This window comes from Gekko japonicus, unplaced genomic scaffold (assembly GCF_001447785.1).
Source record: "Gekko japonicus isolate JY-2015 unplaced genomic scaffold, Gekko_japonicus_V1.1 scaffold825, whole genome shotgun sequence".
Classification (NCBI taxonomy): Eukaryota; Metazoa; Chordata; class Lepidosauria; order Squamata; family Gekkonidae; genus Gekko; species Gekko japonicus.
This window is the reverse complement of record NW_015166447.1, coordinates 578,226-604,745: the sequence shown is the minus strand read 5'-3', so window position 1 is coordinate 604,745 and position 26,520 is coordinate 578,226. Positions and strand designations below refer to the sequence as shown.

At 44.3% G+C, this 26,520-nt stretch overlaps 1 protein-coding gene across 1 annotated transcript in view; it reads left to right on the top strand.

Moving 5' to 3' along the window:
- Nucleotides 1-10,219: 10,219 nt before the first annotated feature.
- The window catches only part of DOCK10 (dedicator of cytokinesis 10), a 292,508-nt gene continuing 276,207 nt past the window's right edge, over nucleotides 10,220-26,520 (top strand). Inside the window, exon 1 of the mRNA XM_015411999.1 lies at nucleotides 10,220-10,333. Within this exon, the coding sequence (XP_015267485.1) occupies nucleotides 10,220-10,333 (114 nt within the window). The remainder of the gene's footprint in view (nucleotides 10,334-26,520) is intronic.

Sequence of the window (26,520 nt, the reverse complement as noted above, 5' to 3'; positions counted from 1 at the left end):
AGTGTGTTGTCTCGCTTCTTGGGAAAATAGGAAAGTCCGTTCTGACTCCGCCCTCTGGATACACGGGTAAAAGAACTCACACGCCCACTGTCATATATAAGGCAGAGTTGGGCCACAGGAACAATCTTCATTAGGAGGAGTTCCGGTATCACAGCCGCCTTAGTTTATGGAAGGGACGGGCAAGGTGGCAGCTCCAGAGGGAGGGAGGGAGCTCTGGTTCAGCTGGGGGAGAGGGGATGAATGGAGCAGGTGGGGGGAGTGGTGACAAAATGCACAAGTACTGCTTTGCAGCACATAGCCACTTATGCACACATTGGTAACTCAAGGAAAAAATGGCAGTGAAACAGGAAGTGAGTGATCTGACTTCCCAAAAGTCTTCAGCCCGCAACAGAGTGATCAGACATCTACAGGAGCACTGTGAAACCAGTAGGATCCATAAAGACTGTATTTTCTGCAATGTCAGGAAAGTCGGGGGTGAGCACAGGATGCTGACAACTGCAGAACGGGAGCCAGATGTTGCTGTCTGATTGAGCACTTCAAATCCATTTGAGAGGAGCAATGACAATGGATCAGAGTGTTCATCTGATCACACCCTGTGACTGAATTGGATGCAGAGATGGCATCACTGTCCCCAGAAGAACATAAAGAGGCTAGAAGACAAATAGTCAGACCAACAGAAGCAGAAAGAGTACCAGGTTTTCTATGAGGAGTCTGTTTTCACGCAATGTGAACAAACTCCAATTTGTTTGAGAAGACTATTTATTGCCAAGTGTACCCCCTTGCCCCTTCTCCCCTGGCCTGCAGAGCTCAGATAAAACAGTTGCTGGTTTGAGAAAACTTTAATCAAACCACAATTTGTTGTGTTGCCCAAATTTGGGCATTTCAAATTGAGTTTGTTTCTTGCACGGAAACTGGGATGCTAAATGTCAGTTTGTTGAAGTGCCCAGAACTGGACATCAAATCACACTGTGAATAAATAAATTGAAGACTTCTAAAAAGATTAAATTCCATATTTCACTGCAGCTTCACATGTGAGACACCTGGTAGAACTGAGGTTTGTGGATGGTGATGCTTGGTCAACTATGAGAAGGTGGAGGAGACTTTGAAGGCACTGATGACCCTTTCTAAGTTGAATCTCTGGTGCCATCTGGAGTGCTGATCCTAGGGAGAAACCTGTATGCTGCCCAAAGGCTAATCACATTAATTTCCATTGAACTTTCTTTCCTGTCATTGCATTTTGATAATTAAGCACACACCCAGGAATATAATGCAAGTTTCTTACTTAAGCACTAACACTACGACACACTAATTCATGCAGTGTTTTTTAAGGGTAGAACAAATTTAGCCACCTGATGAAACTCTGGGGACTTTTTTGGTTTCAAATTTCCAGCCACTTTTCAAATTTTGTTTCCAGAGTTCCTTCTAGAGCATCCCCTTCTAGAGCGTTCATATACAAAACAATGGGAGTAAAAACCATATTTGCTACCCTGAGTTCCTTAGGGGAAAAATAGGAAGCAATTGCAATTAAATAAATGCACAACTAAGCCTGTTCATCTAAAAGGAAATCATTTCCTGGTGTTGATAGAATATTTGTAAGCGCTTTAGCATCTTTATTGATGCTTCTTTTAGTAATGGCTATACTGTCTCATACTCACCAAAGGCTCAAGGATTCCATCAGAAAAGAAGCAGTTTCTAATTTCACTTTCATGCATAATCTGAATGCTATGTCTGCTACTGCCACATTAATTTACTGTATGCGAGCCAGCAAACTGAGTCTGACCTCAAGTTGACTCTCGGTGGTGAGTGCTTAAAAGGCTGGTTATAAAGTACAAATACTCCCTTGTAGAGAATTTAAAAAAAATGTAAGTGGCTTCTTAATATTTGCACATATTTTCATGTTGAAGAGAAATCAATATAACTCCATTTTTCTGGAATAGGCCCAAGCCACATAATGCCCTGAACAGACCGCAACTGGTTTTGGCAAAGAAATGTGGGTCTTAGATTCTATCAGTGATATAATTTCAGGGCCATGATAGATACAGGGCTGCATAGCCAAGTTCTCTTTTTTAAAATACACCTTTAAAAAAGAAGAAACAAAAGGTTGGAACCCAGATTAGACAGGCAGAGCAGTGCTCATGGAAGGGAATTTCCCAATCTCTTCCCTCCTATTGCAGCCTGCCATGCCCCCCAATTCTGCTACTGGGGGGGGCAGTAGGCCCCTGTGGACAGTGTGGAAACAAAATGGTATGGGAGGATGGCAATTTCCAAATATTGTGCCCTCCCTACTGTGAGCAGAAGTGCTTCCTTTAAGTGGAAAAACAGGTTAGAATCTCCCAAAGCACAATGGCAGTCCTTCTTTCCCCCTCACACATTGACCAACTCTCACTGTGTGCTGCTTGACAACTGAGGGTATACATAAATAGTGAGCTAATCAGTCACCCACCAATTATAAATGCTCAATTAAAAAAAACCCTTTGGCATCCATGCTATCTAAATCAGTCACACATGTGCATGTTCACAGCCTTATGGGAGGCATAGTTCTCCCTTCACATCTTTTAATGATCTGACTCAACCATCCTTGATCCTAGGTAGAATTGATCCCAACTATTGGGCAGGAGCAAAAGCCCCCACAAGGCAATGAAATAAAACACCACCACTACAGCCACTACACAGATGCAATGCTGCTGGATAGCCACCCATGGTGGCTGATTCACAGGTGATCACAGCTGCTGAGCAACATATGCTCCACTATCAAACATATTCACCGTGAAATTCATGGCATCTGTACGCAGAAATGTATTCAAAATTTGCTAATACTGTGAATTAATTGTGCACAGTAAAGAACCTTACACCCTAATTCCAACCTCAAATCGTTTTTACTAAGGGAAATCTCATTCATTAGAATTTTTCCCAGTGTGCTCAAAAAGATTCAGATTCCACAACAGATGAGCTTTTCAGTGGACCAGCTTGGATATAACAATCCACAGGTAGTGAAGTGTAGATGAGAGAGGGCTGTTGCACCTAGCCTCGCCGCCTAACCAGCATGACCGATGATCCCCAAATTTAATTTAGGGGGTTGATCTACATACAGAATCTACATTGAATGGATTTGGCTAATGTTTGACATTGCTCCAAATTCTGAGGGCTCACTGGCATTGGGGCTGAAGCAGACAAACTTCTTAACTTTGCCATATGAAATAGCAATATCAGCCTACAAATGATAAGAGCCAGAGAGAAATGAAGATTCTTTTATAGGATCTTGTTTGTTTCCAAGTCTTTAGGTTAATCTTATCTGGCACAAAGGGTGAAACATCTTTAAGTAGATGGGATAAGGCGTATTCCCTGCTCTCTCCTATTTTGAATGGCTCAGAGATATATCCATAGGACTGGTTATTGCCATATGAATGTCCTATTTTAAAAAACCAGCTTTTTTTGATAAACCTCTTATGCTTAAGATGCCCTTGGGTTTTCTTTCAAATAAACTCAGTTCTCACATCTGTTAACTCTTTTATTATCTGTATGCTACTTTGCCGTTTCACAAGTCTTACCAACTACTTTAATCCAGTCTTAGCTATACTTATCACTCAGTTACTTATGCATCTTGACTATAATTAGTCCTTCCTGGCTACTAACCCCTCCGCCTATATGTAATGGTTGAGGAAGTCTTGTTTCAATGTATCTGAAGAAGAGTGCATGCACACAAATGCTTATACACAGAATTAAACTTTGTTGGTCTTAAAGGTACCACTGGACTCAAACTTTTTTCAAATAATGGCTGCGATCACACACACAATTAGACTCAACATAGGTGCGAATGCCGGGCGGATTTAAAGAGCATTATCAGAGAACAACATCTGGGAAGTGTCCCACAGCCATCAGCAACCTGTTCTGCTCCGCCACAGAAGTGGAGTTAAAAGACACCAGGGAAAACTCGATAGTAAACAGGTTGTGAGGGGCCATGGATGGACTTTCCTGTGTCTCATCGCTCCAGTGCGCTCTCATGGTGTCAGGATGGTCTGATCAGGCCATCCCGACTCCGTGCCATTGTCCCCCCCCTCGCAGTATGCACATCATCACAGACTCCATAGGGAGCCCTTGGTGTGGAGGTGCGATTCACTGATCCCTCGTTTAAGCGCATGGGGTAAAAACAGCCCAACCCCCCCCCCCAACTCACCCGCAGTTGCATCTGATCACACACTGACGGACCGTGCCCACAGCTTCAAAGGGAGGTGTGATTGTGCAACTGCAGGTCAAATTCCTCCAGAAGAAATAGCCTCACTCCCCCCCTCCATTTTTTCTGGCATGTGTGACCGCAACCAGTCTAATACTTACAGTCTTCCTATGGAAACAAGCATGGAGCTGGACAAAGTTAGCATATGTCTGAAGAATAGTTATTCTTATGCATATTCATACTTTGAGAAGCATCAATAAACCTCTTTTCTTATTCGTAGCATGTTGTGAGACCGATTTTCCAGGACACATACTTTACAAATGAGTCTCTTTGTAGGATCCAACTAGTTCTGACAAGCACTCATGTTTTTTCCTCAATTAAAAAAACCAAAATCTATTTTTGAGATGCTGAGAGTTTAGGAAAACATACAATATGTTATAGAGGACAATGTTAAAAACATCAGTATCTACTCATCCACACCCACATTTGCAGGCCACATTTCTCCAGACCTCTCTAGAACAATAAATCTGGTGAATGATCTGCCTCATTTGTATGACCCGGGATTGACTGAAATGGGTGTCAGACCAGATATGAAGTCATAAGAGCTACCTTGCTAATATGGCATGTATGCTGAAGTCCCAAAATACAGTGAAATTGGAGAAGAAGCAACAATATCTCAGTGAGGTTGTCTCAATGGAGTTTATTGAGGCGTCTATTAGGAGTAGTCTTTACACCAGCAGAGTCCCCAGTCTATGTAGGGTTTGCAACAAGCTGCCAACAATCAAAGCTGGTGGTGGTCTGCTCCATCTGAACTGCAGCATATTGTTCAGCTAATTTAATCTGAAAGAAGGGAGTGCATCATTTCCCAGCAAGAAACATATTGAAAAGGTAGGCCACAGATGGTCTAATCTGGAACATCAAAAAGCAACATGTTGTTTCAGTGTTCTGTGCCACACAGCAATATATTATCCTTAGGCAAGGCAATTTTTCCCCTAGTATTCAAACTGTGGAAAAGATCTTTCAAGAAAAAAGCCAGCAGGTATGCTGGAAAGAACAATTATTTCCATTGTTCCTAGGATAAATGTTTCCAGTGGAATTTTATTTTGGTCATCGACATTCTCAGAACTGTTTTGTTTTCCAACTCTCAAGGAAAATAGAGTGTTTTTTCCACACATAAATGCATTTAATAAAAAATCTATCCAAACCAAAGGGGAAAAAAACCTGATAGATTTTCTGCCAACATTTGTATTTACTTACAGTGAATTCCTAAGAAGAATGACATCTTTATAAGCCCATGGATTTCAATAGACTTATAAGGGCGTAACTCAGGATCACACTGTTAGAGCCATTTCTTTTAAAAGGTTTCTCTAATGTTCAACTATCATAAGGTTTCTCTAGTGCAAAAATAATAACCTCCCCTATGAAAATATGTGTACCTTCATTTGCTGGGAAACCAATGTGGTGAAAGTATGAATTCTAAGGTACACACTTTTCCCTACAAGGACAATTCAGAATTGGGTCCTGAATTGTATTAAAGTTATATTACAGAATTATAGTTGTACTAGTAATAAAGCCCGTTGCAGAAATAAATGCAACGAGATCTAGAAAGGGGGTCTGGAGACTCTGCGGTGAGAAAGAGAGACGGAGGGAGGGATGGACAGACGGGCAGGGGAGGAAAGACTGGGGCAGGATCACAGACTCAACCAAGGGAGTTGGACTCAGAAGAGCTCGAAAGTGAAATCTGTGAACAGGGGGGAAGGGGGGGGGAAGAGAGAGAATCAGAGGGAGGGAGAAAGAAATCAGGCGGCTGGACCGAGAGAGAGAATAGCTGGAAAGGGGAGATCCTCAAAACAGACTGCAGGGGGAAAGGTCCCGATCCCAGCCTACTTACTTGGAAGTTTTATTGCACTCAGTCGAACTTCCAGGTAAATGTGCTGATGACAGGGGGCCGGAGGTAGCGTCAGAAGGAAGAGAGAGATGGGTGGACAGATGGGACAGGCTGGGCAGGCCAGAGGCAGAGAGCAGAGCGAGGGATGGAGAGGAGAGAGCGAGATCAAAAGAGAGGCAAGGCAGAAAGGGAAAGTGGAGGAGGGGCATTAAGAAAGCGGAGGGCGGAAGGATCCTTGAGGTGCTTCACAGCAACATGTTGCCCTGTCCGTTTTGGCAAGGAAGGAAGAGCCGCTCAGCAAAGAGAGCGAGGGAGCCTCCAGGAGAGCTGTTGGGGATGAATCAAACAAAAGAGGCAGGAAGATAAGTGAGAGATGGAGCCTCGAAGGGGAGGTTGGCAACAGGAAGCACTTCCGAAAGAGGGTGAGGGAAAGGTGGCACAAAGAAGCCCACCCATATCCTTCCCCCCCTGACAGCTTTGGTCGAGCGCCATGCCAGTCTGCCTCAGGATGGGAGCAGCGCTGAGCTGAGTGCTGCCATGGCCTGGAGGCCAGGCCTCATTCTCGGCAGGATGGTGGGCCTGCCACCCCGTCTGCTGGAGGCCACTTGCCCTGGCTGCCGGGCTGAACTGCACCCTGTGGCCCGCTGCCACCTGCCCCTCCTGGAGCCCTACCAGCACCCTGAGAAGCCAGCTGGGGGGGGCGAAGATGGGGAGCAGATGGACAGCACTGTGCCAAAGGGGAGGCCCAACGCTACTCATGCCTCCTGGCACAAACCCTGCCTGCTGGAGCCGGTCCACCACCACTGCAAGGCTACACATGGCTGATCTTCTCCTGAGCGCTGGCAAACGGCTGAGTCTGCTGCGAAGAAATTCTGTTCTGAGGTGAATTTTGGTGGGTGCTGCTTCTGTGTGCAGGACTCAGGCAACGCAGCCAATGCATAGGGACACCTTCTGATTGGCAGTGCAGGCAACCAACTGATTTGGGAGCAAATGTAATCTTACCACTCCAAAACAGAATTATATATAAGGAAATATGACTTTTATATTTATACTATGTCTTAACTAATTTTTTTAAAAAAATATTTTACAGTTAGATACATCAGTATGGGTGCATATACAGTAATTTCTAGTGACACATTCTTTCTATCCCAGATAGCATAACATTATTTATTTACTGCATAATTAAAATCTTCGATATTTTCTTAATTTTTTCAAAAGTAACAGAGGCAAGTATTTTGTGGTTATCACAAAACATTTAAAAATGTGTAAGATAAAATTCCACCTTTAACTTTATCACTCCAGGCCATTACAAACATTGACCATTTCTCGATAAATGTATCTGACTATTCATTACCATTTTAAAGACTTCTATGCTGGTATGTTAATTTAGACAAATGCTGTTTTCCAAGGTTATTTGGTATTATTAATGTGTATTCACTGTATGAAAATGCTCTTGAACTATTATTTATGTATGTCATGAATCTTTATGAAGTTTGTGCATTCTGGAAAAACTTCAGTAAACAGTTAACTTCATCAGTTTCCCAAACAGGAGTGATTGTGGCTGTTCTAGCTTCGGACAAGCAGTAACAATGGCAGCTCCTGCCAGGCCGAAGAACACACTGGGCAGTTAGAAGGGTAGGCATTTGTTTCCTACAAAAGTTAAAGGCTTCCCTTGCTTGAAAGCCAGTCGAATCTGACATCATCAATTCATTAAAAATGGGATTTGGACATCACAGACATGCTGCCTACCATTATTGGTAATTAAATGCTTAAAAAAAAAAAGTGTTTGCTTGAACCTAAGTACATGCCAGATTTGAAAATGCTTGCATGCAGCTTTGTCTGCAAATACATGATTATTTATGGTAGATGATAGCTTGGTAAGTGGGCTTTCTATTGACCTCTAGCTGACAAAAAGTGTGGATAAAGGCTATGTGGTCCAATTTACCAACCAGAGGACCACGGCCTAATGGGTGGCTCCCCGCTTCCAATCCAGGGTTCAAATATCAGCCTGATTTTGATAGGAGTTAGCTCACTTCTTTATTGTGACATTCTTTTGATCTCCTTCTTTGCCTATTTCCTCCATTCCTTTTTCCTTTCACAGGAAAAACCTGGAGGCAGTACTTGTACAATGCTCTAGAGTATACAAAACACTTTAAGAACATAAGAGAAGCCAATGTTGGATCAGGTCAATGGCCCATCCAGTCCAACACTCTGTCACACAGTGGCCAAAAATACCAGGTGCCATCAGGAGGTTCAGCAGTGGGGCCAGGACACCTTCCTTAATGTAGGCCCTCTAGAAATAGTTTTGAATGCAGTGATACAAATACCCTAACTTCACTCAAGTCATCAGGCAACTCCATATATAAATCACAATTAACTCTGAGAGAAACATGGAATTTTATCCTAGTACCCAGTTTTTGACTGCTTGGTTTCCTGTTGATACATCAGATAAATGTGCATTCTCCATTGCCATTAGCATCCTCCTCCCTTTTTCTTGACAGGCACATGCTGTTGATTGAATGGAAGCTCGTTTTCTGACCCTGCAGTAGAATTTGTGCTTCATTTGATCCACTATGCAAAGAATTGTCCTCAGATTTCAGGTTTGGAAGATCTTTTTTAATGGCTCTAACAAAAATGACAGATGAAGCATGCTTGCTTAATGTTGTGTGTATCTAGAAAGTTGTTTAACGGGTGAACTGGCACTGAGTCCATGGCATAGGTAGAACTTGTGTAAACCTTCCAACAGCAGCCTTCCTATCTATTACAGAGCTGTGATTTCTAATATATTGTTTACAAAATGATTTACAAACCATAGCCCAGTGAAAGAGGCAGGTAGTGTGCAACAGAATAGCAGCACAGAATCAGCTATACATGTAGCAAGGGGATGACAGCACAGTGGCAAACTGTGCCCCGGCTTATGCACATTCATCTCAAAGTCAAGCTCCTTCCAGATGTTAATTCAGTGCACAGAGGGGAGGGGATAGGATCAAAGGCACTGTCCCTACTTCTCAGCCCTAGGTTTTGATCTTAAAGCTGAGCTGTCTTGAGATGTTCAGATGAACACAGAAAGACACAGGATCAGGGCAAGAAGCTCCTACATGTTCCTTTGAACATATAGAAAAAATATATATACAAGTGTACAGCTCTCTATGCACATCTGGGAAGCCACCTAAATGCCTACTTATAAGTGCAAAGATACTATCCACCTTGAAATGAATAAATGGAGGGTGGTACCAGGGACAGTGCATGAGCTGGTTTCCTCCCACCAAACTCTGAAACAAGATACGATCTGGCCCATTTAAATGTGCAAAAATTAAGTGAAGCTTCTGTACATTTGACTTAGGAGCCTGCAGAGACCTCTATCAGGAGGGCTATCCCATGCGCAGAAAAGTTTGTCCCCTTACAACCGGCCACACGTAGGTTCATGGCCGGGCTTGGCGCCGCGATGGCTCTTCAGCCGTACCTGCGTGCAGCGTAGAGCCAGCCTGAACTTGAGTCATGTCAGTCACACTTCCTAACGCCCAGCATGCGATGCCTGCCCAAGGCCTCTTAATGCGGAGACGGAGACGATCGGCAGGGTGGGGGGCGGCAGCAGGAGAAGCGCGAGAAGTCTCCTGCTTACCTAGTGAAGGAGGCATAGAAAAGTAGCAGAGAACGATGTCTTGGCCGTTCCAAGAGGCGCATCTTTCCTGGCTCGGGAGCCTCAGACTTCAGCCCCCAGCCAGCCCCGTTTGCCCTTCCCAACCAAGGCAGTCCAGGTCTCCAGACCTTCTCGCCGGTGTCTCTGGCTGCTGGGGGGAGGGGGGGGGGGGGGGGGGGGGGGGCTGTCGGGAGGCGGCGGCTTAGGCTCCCCCAGCCAAGTCAGCCGGAGAGAAGCGAGGTGGCCGTCTGGCAGGAAGAGGAGCTGCCGCAGCTCCAGCGCCTGTTGCAGCGCCGACTGTCCCGCGACTTCAAGGCCCAACACATCCCGCTCCAGCTCCCCGGGGAGGGAGAAGGGGAGGGGAGGGGAGGGGGGGTCACGCCTTCGAGCCGGGTGGGGGGGGGAGAAAAAGCCCCAAAGTTCCGCTTCCTGAAAACGTCTCGCTTCAGCCGGGCCAGTCTGCGAAGGTTGCAAGGAGGTCCCCTAGCCGAGGCAGCCGGAGGACGGCGAGCCCACGCGGATGGCTGTCGAGAAGACGCGGCGCTTCACCCGGAGCCTCCTGCGTCCGGGCTCGGCACTGGAATGTCGCCACAGCGCCGCAGCCGGCGCTCTCTGTAGCCGCCTCCAGCAGAGGGTGAGTTCAGTTCGCCTCTTCTGGCGTGCGCGGGAAAGGCGCGAAGAGGCGGCCGGCCAAAACCGAGCTGCTCGCAGGTTGGGAACGAAAGTTTTTGGTGCGACTGTCGTGGAAAAGGGAGTGGGGGACCCATCTGCACTTTTTACTTAAGGGTGCTGCTCCCCCCTTTCATCCCCGCGTCTGCATTTTGTCAAGCAGGTGTCCCTTCAGTGACGCTTTCGATCTGTGTAGCTCTCAAAGTGGTCTCAGTAAAGGCTCACAACAAGCTTTCCAGGCAGGCCGGTTTTCATCGCTGCGTTCGACAAGGGGAGGGACTGAGAGCCTCTTCCGGCCGGAGTCTGGAGACTTTCTGCTTCGTACCTGAGCCTGTTAACGATGCCACGATCAACAGTTACACTTTTCTAAGGGACGTACTAATTGGAAGCCCATTCAAGTCAATGGGCTTAGAAGTGTATAACTCAGTTTTGGATCAAGATGGGTAGCCGTGTTAGTCTGTCTGTAGCAGTAGAGAAGAGCAAGAGTCCAGTAGCACCTTAAAGAGTAACAAAATGTGTGGCAGGTTAGGAGCTTTCGTGAGTCATTCCTCACTTCTTCAGATACAGCTAGAATGTAGTTTAGGATCGCCCTGTTTGGCATTGTGCTGTGCTGCCTCTCTGTTAGAGAGTCTCTTAATATGGTTGCTCCATTCTGGTTTTCCTCACCTCCAGACTTCCATGGAGACTTTCTGTTCATTTGTTTTAGCTTCAAAAAATGTGTCCTGTTACTTATTTGGTGTGAGAACATTTTGATTCTGTGTGGCACATTATTCTGCTCAACACTGGCAGAGAAATTGTTGCATCTAAATGAATAAAGACCTTCTGTTTGGCAGAAGAAATGGGTGGATTCCGATGATCTGTTCTGAATTTGCCTTTAATGCTACATTAATTACAGGGACAGCTTTGCTGTCATGGATTGGCGGCTTTTGCACATGTGCTGTTTTCACCACAGTCAACATTGAGTGACCAGGAAGCCATGTGACTCTTGAAACACTTGTAACAAAACATTTTCCTTTGAATCCTGTCTTGGTCATTGCCTTTGGTACCAAAAGAATTAACATTTTTATCCAGTGTGAACAGCTGCCCACAAAAATGATTTTAATTTGACTGTATAATTACATGGGTATACTCAAAAAAGATACAGAAATCGTGTTGTAATACAGTCACTCAGTATCTATGTTCTGAAATATATATTTATATATTTACTTGCTTATTTGTAGTCTGCCTTACTTGCTGAGAGTGAAGGCAGTGTGTATGTATATGTACATATATAGGCTTGCTATGGACCTGCAATTCTGCCATCGAGCTGAGTGCTGTAGTAATGTGTGAACTCGTTGTGAAGGAGTTTCATCATTGCTTCCATTTTCTTGTCTTCAGGCAAAAGGTTTCCCTGGCAAAAGAGCTGGCCCACTCGAAATGTGCTTGGCTTCAGGTATGCTCCTGTAGTCACTTGCATACAGAGTTGCTTGGGCAATGCAGGGCATTCATTTGTTTCTCAGTTGTTCCATGTAACTGAGTCCATCAGTGGTGTTGCACATTTACTTTTGCTTTACTGTATCATAGCTAGCAGTTTTCTTGCATGTATTTTGCTCACTGTCCCATTGCATCAGGTGATTTGTAGTCTTAAAGTTGCGTAAATGTTTGGTTAAGATGAGTTTTGGAAAAACGGTAGCTTTTGCAAAATTAGACAAGAGAGATTTGGCATGAAAACATCAACACAGGAATGCTGATGTTGGACAGGAGAGTGTGAATGCAGTAAATACAAGAGGACACAATGCTTGCTGATTGTGTAATGATAATGAAAATCTCCCAATTGAAGGTGAATGCAGTTGATCTGCAAAAAAAAAGAGTGGGTTTCAATAGTAGCACCATAACTTTAGAGCAGTATTCAGATCAGACAGAATGTCATCATTCAACTTTAATTCTACTTTTTGAAAATTCTGGCATCGAGTCCAAAATTGCTTTGCTATTTGGAACAAGCCCCATCGAACTCAGGGCCCCACCAGATGTGATACTTGCCAGTGCCACATGTATAACTATAGATAGCACCTGTTCAGGTTATAGTTGTGTCAGTCTGCAAGATGAGCTGGACAGTCCTAAATTGTTCTTACACTGATTCTATACGTTTACTAAAGCCTTACAAATGAGCATTAAGCCATGGTGAGTTTTTGCCTTTTATTTTCCCAAATTCAACTATCTAGCGATGACACAAGACCGTGTTGCTCTATTTGCCAGACTAACTGTGTTTTATCGCTTCCAAACCAATCAGCTAGGGCTGAGAGCCTTGATACTAGATCTCATCTTTTGATATGTACACTTACTACAGATAGTGCCTGTCCAGGTTACAATTGTGTCCGTCTGGTCCTCTCCAAGAAGTTGAAGTAATAATTAGCGCTGCTGCATCATTAGCATTAGAGTCACTGTGGGCAAATGCACATCCCAGATGCTGCTGCCATGCTGGGATACCTTGGGCTAGGCTGAGCTTAGGAAAGAAGGGGCTGGGGTTGGGGAGGAGGGGATGATGAGAGAGGGAAGGAAAGACTAGGGTGTTTTCCACTCATGGCTCAGTGGGAAGGGAGGTAGAAAAGGAAAGAGGATAAGCAGAAGACGGCAGGACTGTCAGTGGAGGAATACTTGCTCTGCAAAGGTGACAGGAATTTTTTTTACCACACTTCCCCGCTCAGTTCACAACAGTTTGGTTCGTTACAATGTAAAATATGTTAAAACCATAGACACGATATTTAAAACATCCAGAAATATTTAAACGTTTTATAAACAAGATGGCAGTGCTAGCATTCAGTCATTGGGCTTGTGTGTGCCAGGCAGATGTAAAGAACCGTCGCTGGCTTCAACCAAAGGCCTGGCTGAACATCTCCCTTACATGACCTGTGAAGCTTTAATAGGTCAGGCAAGGCACAGGTGTCAGTTGGCAGAGAGTTCCACCAGGCTGGGGTCAGGGTGGAAAAGGCCGTGGCCGAGGCCAGCCAGATATCTTTTGGGCCAGGGACCACCAAAAGGTTCTTATCCACTGGTCTTAATGCCCTTTGGAGAGGTGGTCCCAAAGGTATGTAGGTCCCTGACTGCTTAAGGGCATGGATGCTGCTAATGTTTGCAGCTGTATTTTCATCCTCTGCTACCTCCCCATGCTGTCCTCACCCCTCAGCATATTTTCTAATCGCAGAGGGGGCAGAGAGCTCTAGACAGATTTCAAGGAGAGCTGTAGGCCTTATCACACAGTAAGTGGCATCACTGAGAGAATGACATATCCAGCGGCCTAAGTGATTTGAACACATACAGTTTGAGCATATTCAATTTAAGTGGATCCAGTCTGTGGTGGGGATTTGCCTGCCTGTCTATATTTATTTTATTTATTTATTTATTTATTTATTTATTTATTTATTTATTTATACTTTTGGCTTATATACCGCCCTGACCCCGAAGGTTCCGGGCGGCGACGAGAGCAGACGTGAACGGCAGCAGCTGAACACTGAACGCTATCCTAACAGTTAAAATTTGAACAGACCAACGTTCATAAAGTGACTTTCTGGAGGAGATTCACTAGCAAGAAGCCTTCTTTGTGCCCAGAGGGGTTTGGCACACCCATTTGGAACAACAAAGGTGCTTTGAAGCAAAGACTGTTTAGGACACCTGACGCAAGCCGGGTGGAGAGACGCGCCTACAGAGCCAGTAAGAACCAACCGAGTCAACAACCTTTAACAAAACGAAGGAAGCCTACAACCCGAAGCAAGGCCCTCCCTGGCCCCAGGCAGGCAGGGGTGGGGAGGGGCAGGGAGGAAGCAACTTACCCTCCCTCTTCTCCTGCCTCCTCCTGGCTGAATGAGGGCCGGAAGCGGGGTGGCCGGAAGCAGGGGGAGGGGCTTCGTCATGTGCCCCGCCCCCCGTACCTCACCCGGGGGAACTGCGATCCCCCCCGAAATGACCTCTGCCCGAGCAGCTTCTTCCGGCAGGTCTCGTCTTGGCGCGTGGCTCTGTGTTGGCTGCAGTTCCGGCTACTGTCCACAGGTGGCTCCGCTGCGCTGTGCTGCACGTCACCACGCTCTCCAGGACACCACTTTCTCCGGGCTCCGCCTCTGACGTTGCTTCACCAGGTCGCCAGGAACTACTCCGCTGCCATTGTTGCCGCCGCTGCCGAACCCTTTAACCTCACAAGGAGGAGGGGTGCCCCTGCCACCTAGGGCAGGTATCCACTTTATCTACTTGCATTTATGATGCTTTCGAACCGCTGGGTGGACGGGAGCTGGGACGGGGGTCGGGAGCTCACCCTGACCGCAGTGGGTTTTGAACAGCCGTAATGGCTGTTCATTGATGTTACTTTGCAGGCGTTCTTACTGCCTGCGCCACTGCTCCCTATATATGACATAGTGAATTGCTTACTTTTGTAATACAACTTCAGTGCTCTTCCATCCTCAAGGCACATCTCTTTATTTGGGATGAATTGAAGTATCTACACTGGTTGCTGCTTCTGGGGTTTCAGTTCAAGGTGAAAGTAAGCAAAGTAAGCAGTGAAGTGGCTAAATTTGCGGATGATACGAAGTTGTTCAGGGTGGTGAAAACAAGTGAGGATTGTGAGGCACTCCAAAGGGATCTGGAAAGGATGGGCGAGTGGGCGTCAACATGGCAAATGGGGTTCAATGTGGCCAAGTGCAAGGTGATGCACATTGGAGTCAAAAATCCTAACTATAAATACACATTGATGGGGTCTGAACTGGCAGAGACTGATCAAGAGAGAGATCTTGGAGTTGTAGTAGATAACTCACTGAAAATGTCAAGACAGTGTGTGACTGCAATAAAGAAGGCCAATGCTATGCTGGGGATTATTAGGAAGGGTATTGAAAACAGATCAGCCAATATCATAATGCCCCTATATAAACCAATGGTGCGACCTCATTTGGAATACTGTGTGCAGTTCTGGTCACCACACCTTAAAAAGGATATTATAGCTTTGGAAAAAGTGCAGAAAAGGGCAACTCGAATGATAAAAGGGTTGGAACACTTTCCTTATGAGGAAAGGTTAAAGAGCTTAGGGCTCTTTAGCTTGGAGAAACGACGACTGAGGGGTGACATGATTGAGGCTTATAAGATTATGCATGGGATAGAGCAGGTAGAGAAAGAGGTACTTTTCTCCCTTTCTCACAACACAAGAACTCATGGGCGCTCAGTGAAATTGCTGAGCGGTCGGGTTAGAACGGATAAAAGGAAGTACTTCTTCACCCAAAGAGTGATTAACACTTGGAATTCACTGCCACAGGAAGTGGCGGCGGCTACAAGCATGGACGGCTTCAAAAGGGAATTAAATAAGCATATGGAGCAGAGGTCCATCAGTGGCTATTAGCCACAAGGTATAGATAGTGGCTCCGGGGCAAGTGATGCTCTGTCTTCTTGGTGCTTTGGGGGGGGGGTCAACAGTGGGAGGGCTTCTAATGTCCTGGCCCCACTGGTGGATGTCCTGATGGCACCTGGTATTTTTGGCCACTGTGTGACAGAGTGTTGGACTGGATGGGCCTTTGGCCTGATCCAACATTGGCGTCTCTTATGTTCTTATGTGCTTTTAACAACCTGTGGCCCACATATCTGGAGGGGTGTCTTTTGGGATAAACCCGTGTACCCTGGTAGGTTAACCTACCATTTGTGATTAACTGTCCCTTTTTTTTAACATAGTCTGCTTGGCTTTGGCCAGGAATCAGGCTTTCTTAGTTACATCAGTTTAGAACACTGTCCTGGAAGCTGTATGTCAGTTGCCTTCCTGTCTAGCCGTCTAAGGCTTGTAAGACCTGACTCTCGAGCATTTTATTTAAAGTTGGTTGTGGGTCTGTTGAGAGTCAAACATTAGCTCCAACACCAAAATCTCCAAGAATTTCCCAACTCAAGAGCTGGCAACCCTAGTGATGTTACAACCTTCCCCTTTCCACGCTACTGCCCCTGCAACCCACATGACTGCTTGTCTACACAGGTCTTGCAGCACCAAGAATCAACTTTCTTGAGGCCAGGTGGGACTTCTGGGTGGAGGAGACTGTGGGAAAGATCTGGCACTACCACCAGAGTTTCAGTCTATGAACACACCCCTGAACTGTCGTTTGTTCTTATATTGTTATTTTTTGTGTTTAAAATTGTTGTTTGAGTCACCGTGACCTTTTAATTTTTTTATTTAAAATATTTATTAGCCGCCTTTCTCTCTTGCGGCACTCAAGGTGGCTTACAGTAGGTGTGATGTAAACATTCTGAGTCAATAAAGTACATACATTTTGTTGTTCTTAACATTGGCCTGGTATACCTCTCAATCCATTTTTATGTCTCTATGTAAAAACAAAAACCTACTGATTCAAAATAAACCCCACTACAAATAAAATTTAAGCCACAGTGTAAACTAACTGTTAATGGTAAGGCAAATCCATTAATTGCTACTATGGAAAGCTAACTCTCCCAAATATCCATAACTGATTAAAATGTATATAACAAATGCATTTGTTTCGCATGAATTTATTTTAACATTTTCAGTGGAAGTAAGCGAGCATTTCCTGTCCCCTCTCCACTTCCTTTGTCATTAATTGTTTCTGGATGTTTCTGGCACATAAACTAGTCCTCTAAGACTGTTGTGTCACTTGAAGGGATCTAGCTCTTTTTTTAGATTAGTGAGGTTTAATTGCAAATACTGAAACTCAGATTTTATTTGGAAAGGTTTTTAATATGCAGAAAAGATTTCTCTGGAGCCTCTTCCATATATCTAGCATCCTTATGATTTTTTCTTCTTCCAGTTATCCACATAAATTATTCCTGCAGTGAGCATAACAATGCAACATAGGAAACTGTTGCATCCAATCCTTAAAAGACTTACACTCTTCTAAGCCCATTACATTGCACACACCTAGAAGGGTGTAGCTCTGCTTGGGATTGCACTGTGAAAAAAGCAACGTAAGAACATAAGAGAAGCCAATGTTGGATCAGGTCAATAGCCCATCCCGTCCAACACTCTGTCGCACAGTGGCGAAAAATTCCAGGTGCCATCAGGAGGTCCATCAGTGGGGCCAGGACATTAGAAGCCCTTCCACTGTTGCCCCCCCAAGCACCAAGAATACAGTGCATCACCTGCCCCAGCCTGTGAGTTCCTATCTATACCTTGTGGCTAATAGCCACTGGTGGACTTCTGCTCCATATGTTTATCCACTTCCCTCTTGAAGCTGTCTATACTTGTAGCTGCCACCACCACCTGTGGCAGTTAATTCCATGTGTTAATCACTCTTTGGGTGAAGAAGTACTTCCTTTTATCTGTTCTAACCCGACCGCTCAGCAATTTCATGGAGTGCCCACGAGTTCTTGTATTGTGAGAAAGGGAGAAAAGTACCTCTTTCTCTACCTGCTCTTTCCCATGCATAATCTTATAAACCTCGATCATGTCATCCCTCAACCGTCATTTCTCCAAGCTAAAGAGCCCCAAGCTAAAGAGCCCCAACATACAAGACCTACTAATGTGCTACGAAGATCTACAACTAAAACATTTGGGAAATCTGGAAGGAACAGTTCGTCCTTGTGGTTTTTTTTCTTTCTGTGATCTTTTACATGAGGCAGTCACTCTGTCTTAATTCATAGTTTGTAATATGGAATAAATATTTGTTACAGTTGTGACCCTATGGTGGTTTTGATATTTTACTCCAAAAAATTTCCGTTGGAGAAACTAAGGCAGCACTCGGAGTGTACATTTGGTAAGTTATTGTTTTAATTCTGTATTGGGATGGGGGGAAGGGCATCACTATCAGTTTACTGAATTGTTGAGATTGTTGTCATAGCATGGTCTCATTGGGTTCTGTTTCCATTTTCATTAATATTAGATCAGATGTCTCTTGATTATTTTCTGTGGGGCAAAAATGGCAGGTTTTCTAGAGCAACTTAAAAAAATTGTACGAATTGGGAGTTTAATTAGTCCTCCCCAGAGTGTCTATTGCAACTGAGTGGTGTGTAACTCTGGCACTGTTGTTCTTGCAGACCCAGTGAATCTTGGGGCACTGATGGATTCATCTTTGTTATATGAAAAACAAGTTTTTTAGTGGCCAGAAATGCCATTTACTAGTTACATCTGGGTCAGGGGTGGCCAAACTGCGGCTCGGGAGCCACATGTGGCTCTTTTACACATATTGTGCAGCTCCCGGCAGGGTGGCTGGGGAAGCAAAGGGGAGGCATGGCTCCCTGATTGGTCTTCCCTTCCCCAGGCAGTATTCCCTTCTTTGGGTAGGCTTGAGCTGGGAGGAGCAGAGAAAGAAAGCAACGTTAACTTTAAATGTGTTCTTAAAGACACTCCCCCCCCCACCGGCTGGCTTAAGGAAGGCATTTGTCTCTTTAAACCCCTTCTCCAAGCCAATCCAGCTGCTGTGGGGGTCTTGGAAGATGCATTTACAAGTTAAAGTTGCTTTCTTTCCACCTCTCTCCATCCCATCTATTTGCTTTGTTTACACTTTCTTTCTTTCCACCTTTTTTCTTTCTCTCTCTCTTTCTCCCCTCCCTCCCCATCTAATCATTATCAATATATATTTTTACCCCTTTTGTTTTTATTTTTGGCAGTCTCATTTAATGTTAGGAAAAAGCAAATTTGCATATATTTCTATAAAAACATATGTGTTATATTTGCTCATGTCTAGTGGCTCTCAAACATCTGATGTTTATTCTATGTGGCTCTTATGTTAAGCAAATTTGGCCACCCCTGATCTGGGTTATCAACTTTGCCCTCTTAGCTGTCAGCTAACGTGGTCATAGTAATCCATTCTTTTGTAACCTCATGAGTACACTGGTTTTACACCATAGGACTGGCCCTGAAGAAGAGTCCGAATCTTGAGTTGGTACGAAGCATGGAGAGTCAGCGTGGTATAGTGGTTAAGAATGAGAGACCCAAGTCTAGAGAACCAGCTTCGATTCCCTGCTCCTCCACATGAAGCCTGCTGGGTGATCTTGGATTAGTCACAGTTCTCTCAGAACTCTCTCAGCCCCACCAACCTCACAAGGTGATGGTTGTGGGGAGAAGAAGGGAGGGTGATTGTAAGCTGCTTTGAGACTCCTTAGAGTAGAGAAAAGCAGGATATAAAAACCACTCTTCTTCTTCTTCAGCCCATTTCTTATCAGTAAGGTAAAGGTAAAGGTTTCCCTTGCTTGAAAGCCAGTCGAATCTGACTCTAGGGTTGTGGTGCTCATCTCCGTTTCCAAGCTGAAGAGCCAGCGTTGTCCAAAGACATTTCCATGGTCATGTGGCCAGCATGACTAGACACTGAGGCGCATGGAATGCTGTTACCTTCCCACTGAAGCAGTATCTATTTAAAAGGTAAAGGTTCCCTTGCTCGAAAGCCAGTCGAATCCGACTCTAGGGTTGCGGTGCTCATCTCCGTTTCTTTTTTTTTGGTAAACAAATTTTATTTTCTCAGGAATACAACATATAAAACATTTCATTCTATCAATTGTCTACCCCATTCCCAGTTCCTCCCCTCCCTCCAATGGCTTCCCACAATGCTTCCACCCCTGCTCCAAATTACTTCATATCATCAACAATATCAGTTTTTCATCATTACAATCTAAAGATAACATCGTTTGACTTAATATTGATCTAAACATATTAAGTTTTGTTTCACATCCCAGTTCTTTTCCAGATAAATTTTAAAATCATTCCATTCTCCAAAAAACTCATCGTCTTCTTTGTTATTCAGTTTTTTTGTAATCTTATCCATTTGTGCCATGAACAGAACTTTTTGTATCCATTCTTCAACCTCTGGTACCTTTTCTGTCTTCCAAAACTGAGCATAAATCATTCTCGCTGTCACTATCAGGTACCAGAGTAAAGTTTTTTTAGTCGTATTGACTTCTTCCATTTTGAGTCCCAAAAGCAGAATTTCCGGTGCTTTTTTAAAAGAACATTTCAGTATTTTTTGCATTTCATTGTGGACTTTTGTCCAAAAGTCTACAGCTTTCTCACAAGTCTACCACATATGATAAAATGAGCCCTCATGCCTCTTACATTTCCAGCATTTGTTTGACATATTTTGATTCATATTTGCAATCTTCTTAGGTGTCATGTACCACCTATACATCATCTTATAACAATTTTCTTTAACATTAGTACATTAGCTAATGCTAACGGTGCTCATCTCCGTTTCAAAGCCGAAGAGCCAGCGCTGTCCGAAGACGTTTCTGTGGTCATGTGGCCGGCATGACTAAACACCAAGGCGCACGGAACGCTGTTACCTTCCCACCGAAGTGGTACCTATTTATCTACTTGCAATTTCTTGCTTTCGAACTGCTAGGTTGGCAGGAGCTGGAACTAGAAACAGGAGCTCACCCTGTCTTGCGGCACCCGGGTCTTGAACCGCTGAACTACTGACCTTCCACAGCCTGCAGTTCAGCGTCTTAACCACTTGAGCCACCGCAGCTCCTGTCTTGCGGCACCCGGGTCTTGAACCGCTGAACTACTGACCTTCCACAGCCTGCAGTTCAGTGTCTTAACCACTTGAGCCACCACAGCTCGTACCATCAGTTTAATGTATTTCACTTGCGCTTAAAATACATTGGTTATTTACTTGTTTCCAAGCTCAATTCAAAATGTTTGTTTTTACCTTTAAAGCTCCTTGTGACCTGGAAACCATGTATCTGAAGGACTGCTTATATAACCCTGTGTGCCAGTTCTACTTCTCAGGTCAGCCCGTTTTCTCTGTCCCCTCACATGAGGTTGTTTATTTGTCCACTGCCAAATCCACCACATTTTCTGTGGTTGTTCTCAAGTTGTGAGTTGGGCCATCAGAGTATAGTGGCCTCTCTTTTGGTGTCTAGGAAGAGGTATAATAAGACAGTGTTGTTGGCTATGGATTTAGTGGAGTTTGAATGATAGCTTCTGGTAGTTAAAGAAATCTTGGTTTCATTACTGTATTTGTGTGCTATTTATGGGGAAAGATGGAATGCAAATATTTTCAATAAAAATAAAATAAAGTAAACCCTATGGAACTGTTTGTAGGAAATAGCAATAGAGAGTGAAACAGTTTTTAAAGGCATACATAGATCAAACCCTAAAGAAACCCCCAAGATGTAATGATATAGCCCCCCCTCCTTTATAAGAGATCATCACTTTAAAAAAATTGGTCTTGGTCTTTTTCTTTTTCGCAACTGATTAAGTAGGTAGGTTGTTCACTATGAATGCTTTTCATTTGCCCTGTACTGAATAGAAACAGAAGGTGCAACCGATGTAGGCAATTTGTGCTCCATTCAGCACATGAGCACTGTTTCTGAGCAGTCTTCATTCCTTTCAGTATGCAAGCCTCACTGCAGTGAATGAAGATTGTGCAGTGACGGTGCTCGGTAGATGATTTCCTTTCTCTGTTTCCTTTGCCTCCTACTCTTGATGAATGAAATTGGTGGCATGGAGTTATTTTGTTGGGAAGTTTCAGAACGAACAAAGAAGCTCATGATAGTTTTACATTGTGTAATTAGATACTGCATCATTGTCACAGGATGTGGTTGTGAGACCCATGATTTAGCAATTCTTGAAATTCAAATGTCATCTGTATGAAAGTCCAAATGAGCTGAAATGATGGTTGCACTCATACATTTCCCATACATTTGTTCCATTGACTTTAATGAGATTAATGTGGAATGGATTATTTGCACCAATATTTTGTGCTTCTTCATATTACAGGATCAAGGCCAAGGTTTTAACTGATTTGTCGGACTGAAATTGGGAGGGCTAAATTATTCCATACAGATGCTTTTGCTCAGCTGATGCTAACCTGTCAGATTGCTTGGAACAGCCTGTCACTCAAGGCTCTCTGGCTCTGTGAAGAATTAACTCTTCATAGTCCTTTAGTTGTTGGTACAGCACTTCTAAACCCCTTAAAAAGTGCAGTCTGTCACATTTGACATGGACAAAGGGAGCAGATATGTGTGGCAAATAAAGCCATCCTGGCTGAGTGAAATATTTACTCTCCTCTGCCTAGCCCTCTAGTGTTTATAAGATACTTCACCTATCATTCAGACACTTCTGCAGATCTGGCCAACTCTGGCATGTGTATCTGGAGACTCCGAAGCTTGAATTTGTCTGGATCACTACGAACAGATGAGGCCTCTATGAATGCCTGTTTAGGTTTAAGTATCTGAAATTCATCTAGCACTTTTGGATTTTGGAATGCTTTTTCTGGAATGGCTGTTTGGTGACTTTTAGGGAAGTGGTGAATTTACTAGGGCATTCCACCAGGATGTTGGGAATATTTTGCATTCTTCCCCCCCTCCCACTACATATAGTTTTGGGAGACACATGAACATAGTTGTGATATTCTTTTTACTGAAACAGATGCTGCTGGATCAACAAAGTTGATCTCCCTTGTGGCTGTCCATTTTTTTTTTTATTTTGAAGTGGGAAAGCAGCTGGGAGGAGATGTTTATTACTAAGGCAGCTCATGGGAAAGAGTTAATTGCTTCCTTCTCCAGTGCCACTGTTGCAATCAAATTCATGGTCCCACTAGACTGAATTTCACGTTTAAAAAAAGTCAAGAGATCACTCTCTAAATAATGCGGCACACAGCACAGCTGGATACACCCAAGACTTGCATATTTTCATTAGTTGGTAAAATTAAATAAGAAAGCAATAGTATAGTCTCAGTATTTGCTACATGAGTATGTAAGTATTTACCAAACCAAACATGTTGATGTTGCAAAACATGACGTTATATCAGCTCTGCAGTAAAGCTCAGCGATAACATATCTTTTTCTGTCTTTGAATCTGTGTCCCAGCTCTGTTTCTCAAATTAGCATCTCTTTATTGGTCTCCCTAGGAAAGTAAGAAAAGAGCTTAAGCTGGTGTGTGGACTTTTTCAGCAATGGCTCCAGCATTTGGAGCCTTTTGGTTCTGGGGACCACTAGGAAGTGCTGTAAGGTGTTGTTATTTGGGACGGCTTTTATTTAATTAGCAGAGGTGTTACTGTTGATTTATGCATGTTTTTATTGCTTAGTTAAAATCATATATATTTATCCACCAAGCACTATTACCATTGTGTTCCCTGCTTCCCCCCACAAGCCATTTCCCGGTACTGATATAGCAAGGGAAGGGGAGTTATTTTTCATTTTCCAGCTCCACATGGAGAATTCTGTGAATGTGGAGCAGCAAAAATGGGGAAATACCCCATCCCCAGCACTGTTTGGCAAAATAAAATGGGTTAGAGGGGAGGCAGGAGTTCTTCCTCTCCCACGGTAGCATTCTGAGACCGAATTGGCTCTCCTTTTCAAAGCTATTCCCTGCATCTTTTGCGTGGCTGCAGAGAAACCCAGCTCTTCAAAAACCTGCACATCTAGTTTGGCCCTGCAGTATGTGGTTTCCTTAAGTCCTCTATCATTTCCCCTTAACAGTCATGCAGTTCTGTTGTGGGCATGCTTTCTCAGTTGCGACTTCCTCCAAGGTAACTGTACGTAGGATCCTTGGTTGAATGTGTTAAAGGAGCAAAGGAATCACATTCCTTCGTTAAATATGTTAAAGTAGTCAAGTTATCAGAATGTTCATGAGCCATTTGTATTGGCAGAAGATCGATTTTCCAGTAGGTGGTGTTAAGCATTGTGGTATTTAACAACCCATCTGCCTGTGTTTCTAGTAGCAGATTGTTGATTCCTGAATTGTCCTTAACCTTGTTGTGCTATACATGTGAACCACTTGTTCTCTTCAATATGCTTGAAGTAAGCAAGGAAAGCAAATTCAGTTCTAATTGGAGCTTAAACTTTTGGGAGAAATATTTTGATTCGAAATAAATTGTAACTCTTATGGAATTGATCACTGAACATATCAATTGTTGTGGTTTTATTAGGGTTACTAAATGTGGCTACTGTAAAAATCCTTACAGATTCTGATAGGGAAATCCTGACATCTAGAAAATCTAATATTCGTAGGCTCTCTTTTGCCAAAACTGCATTAAGGAGAGAGAGAGAGACATTGATTCTGCAATTTGTGTGTCCTATATAAGCATCCAAGTTCTGCTAAAGAAATGGTGAAACCAGGGGTCATTTCGTAGAAAAAGAGCTAGGGGAACTCATTAGCATAACTCATTAGCATATGCCACATCCCCTGACATCAGGGGCCCGGCGGTGGACCTGCAAGGCCAGCGGGAGTGCAAGGAAGCCCCACCAAGGCCCTCCCTGGCCCCAGGCAGGCAGGGGTGGGGAGAGGCGGGGAGGAAGCAACTTACCCTCCCTCTTCTCCTGCCTCCTCCTGGCTGAATGAGGGCTGGAAGCGGGGCGGCCGGAAGCAGGGGGCGGGGCTTTGTCATGTGCCCCTCCCCCCTGCACCTCACCCGGGGGAACTGTGTTCCCCCGCGATCCCCCCCGAAATGACCTCTGGGTGAAACTTTCGAAGAAAGGTGTTTTATGCTATTCAAACATTATATTCAATTACTATGCCAGTCAATTACAATTTTTAGCACCATGGATATATGGAGATTGCAGTACTAAGTAGAGAAACCAAACAATCTTAGTTGAAATCATTTTTGAGACTTGTTTTGTGGACCAAAACCTATTGTATTTTGCTTGTGGAATTAACATTTTGTAATACATTCTCTATAGAGATATTAGTCCAGACATAATCTGCTTTTAACAGTGAAGTTTTAATGAAATCAGCCAATATGTAGATAAGATCAAGATAGGTAGCCCATTGGTTGGATGATCACCACTATATTTCATGGTAAACTGGCTATCCATGTACAGATGCTGAACGAGTCTAACTACTTTGGGGTATATCTCAGGTAGGCATAAAAATATGACGGTCAAGGGGAGGGTGGGATACAAATCCAATAAATAAATAAATACCTAAAATAAACACTTAAAACCCTGCTTGTCTCCTAGGTAATCGAGAGCCAAGGCAGGTAACATAAATTAAATTTGTCTGGACATGAGCTTACATCTTGGATCCCCCCCCCAAAAAAAACGGGGATACTTAACCTGGCCTACAGCCACTGGAAGGAAGAGGGAGTGGCCACAAATCCAGCACTGGTCTTGCCAATTTGAAAGCCAGCCATCCTGGGCTCGGTGCCACCTCTGCACCCAGCACCACTGGGAGGAACCACTACCAAACAGCCCCAGGGAGGAGTCGGTCAAAACTGAGAGCTGCTGTAGATTCTCTTGCTGGGGAGGAAAGAGGAGGGTCTTTCCAGGCAGCCACAGCCAAGGCCCTGGTTGATGATGCCAGCAGCAAGGAGCAGGCTTTCTGTCTAAATCAAAAGAAGGGGTCCCTGATGCCATCCAGCAGGTGGCTAAGGAGGGCCACCTGGGGCAAGTGAACCGGCACAGCTGGGCCAGACTCAGGTGCAGGGGCAACTGGGCTAATGGGGAATGGTGCATGATTGACTCCTCAAGGATGGAGGAATTGGGATTGGGGCCAGAAGGGGAAATAAAAGGAGGGCTCCATAGACAGGCCAGGGAGGAAGGAGGCAGCACAACGCCAGGTAGAGTGCTGCTCTGGGAACGAAAGACGGGACCTGTGATGCACAACCACCATCCTGCTGACCCCAGTTCTGAAGTCTGAGGAGACCCAGCAAGAAGAGCATGATGGCATGGAGGGTGGAGGGTGATGTTGCAGAATGGGGTACAAATCAGTTTATGGACCAAATGCAGTTGGTAAAAAACCCACCTTTTTGGCTAGTGCTGACACCTGCTTCTCCAGTAAAAGATTGGGGTCCAACAGGATGCTTAAACTCTTTGTGGTATTTGTCAAAGAAACACTTTGTACAACAGCCAAAACAAAAAAAGGGGGGAAACCCCTCAAAATTGTCTGATGAGGGGTGAGAATGCTCTAGAAGGAACACTGAGAACAGCTGATTCCTCCATATTATCCTGATAACAGCCTTGTGAGGTATGTGTGTGACTGGCATAAGCAAGATTCTATGGCAGAGTGGGGATCAGAACCCAGATATCCCCAAGCCTATTCCAACACTCTGACCACTACACCTACACTGGCTTAACTGGAGCTATCTCCCCCCCCCCCCGAACACGCACACCCACAGAGACATAGAGATTCTTAATCAGGCTTTGCTTCAGGTTCAGAATGCCAGTTTGTAAGGGGGAAACGGACACAGGTTAAAGGTGCCTGCATTTGTATGCCACAGGTTACCCGGATTTGTTCATTCTGGTCTGCACAAG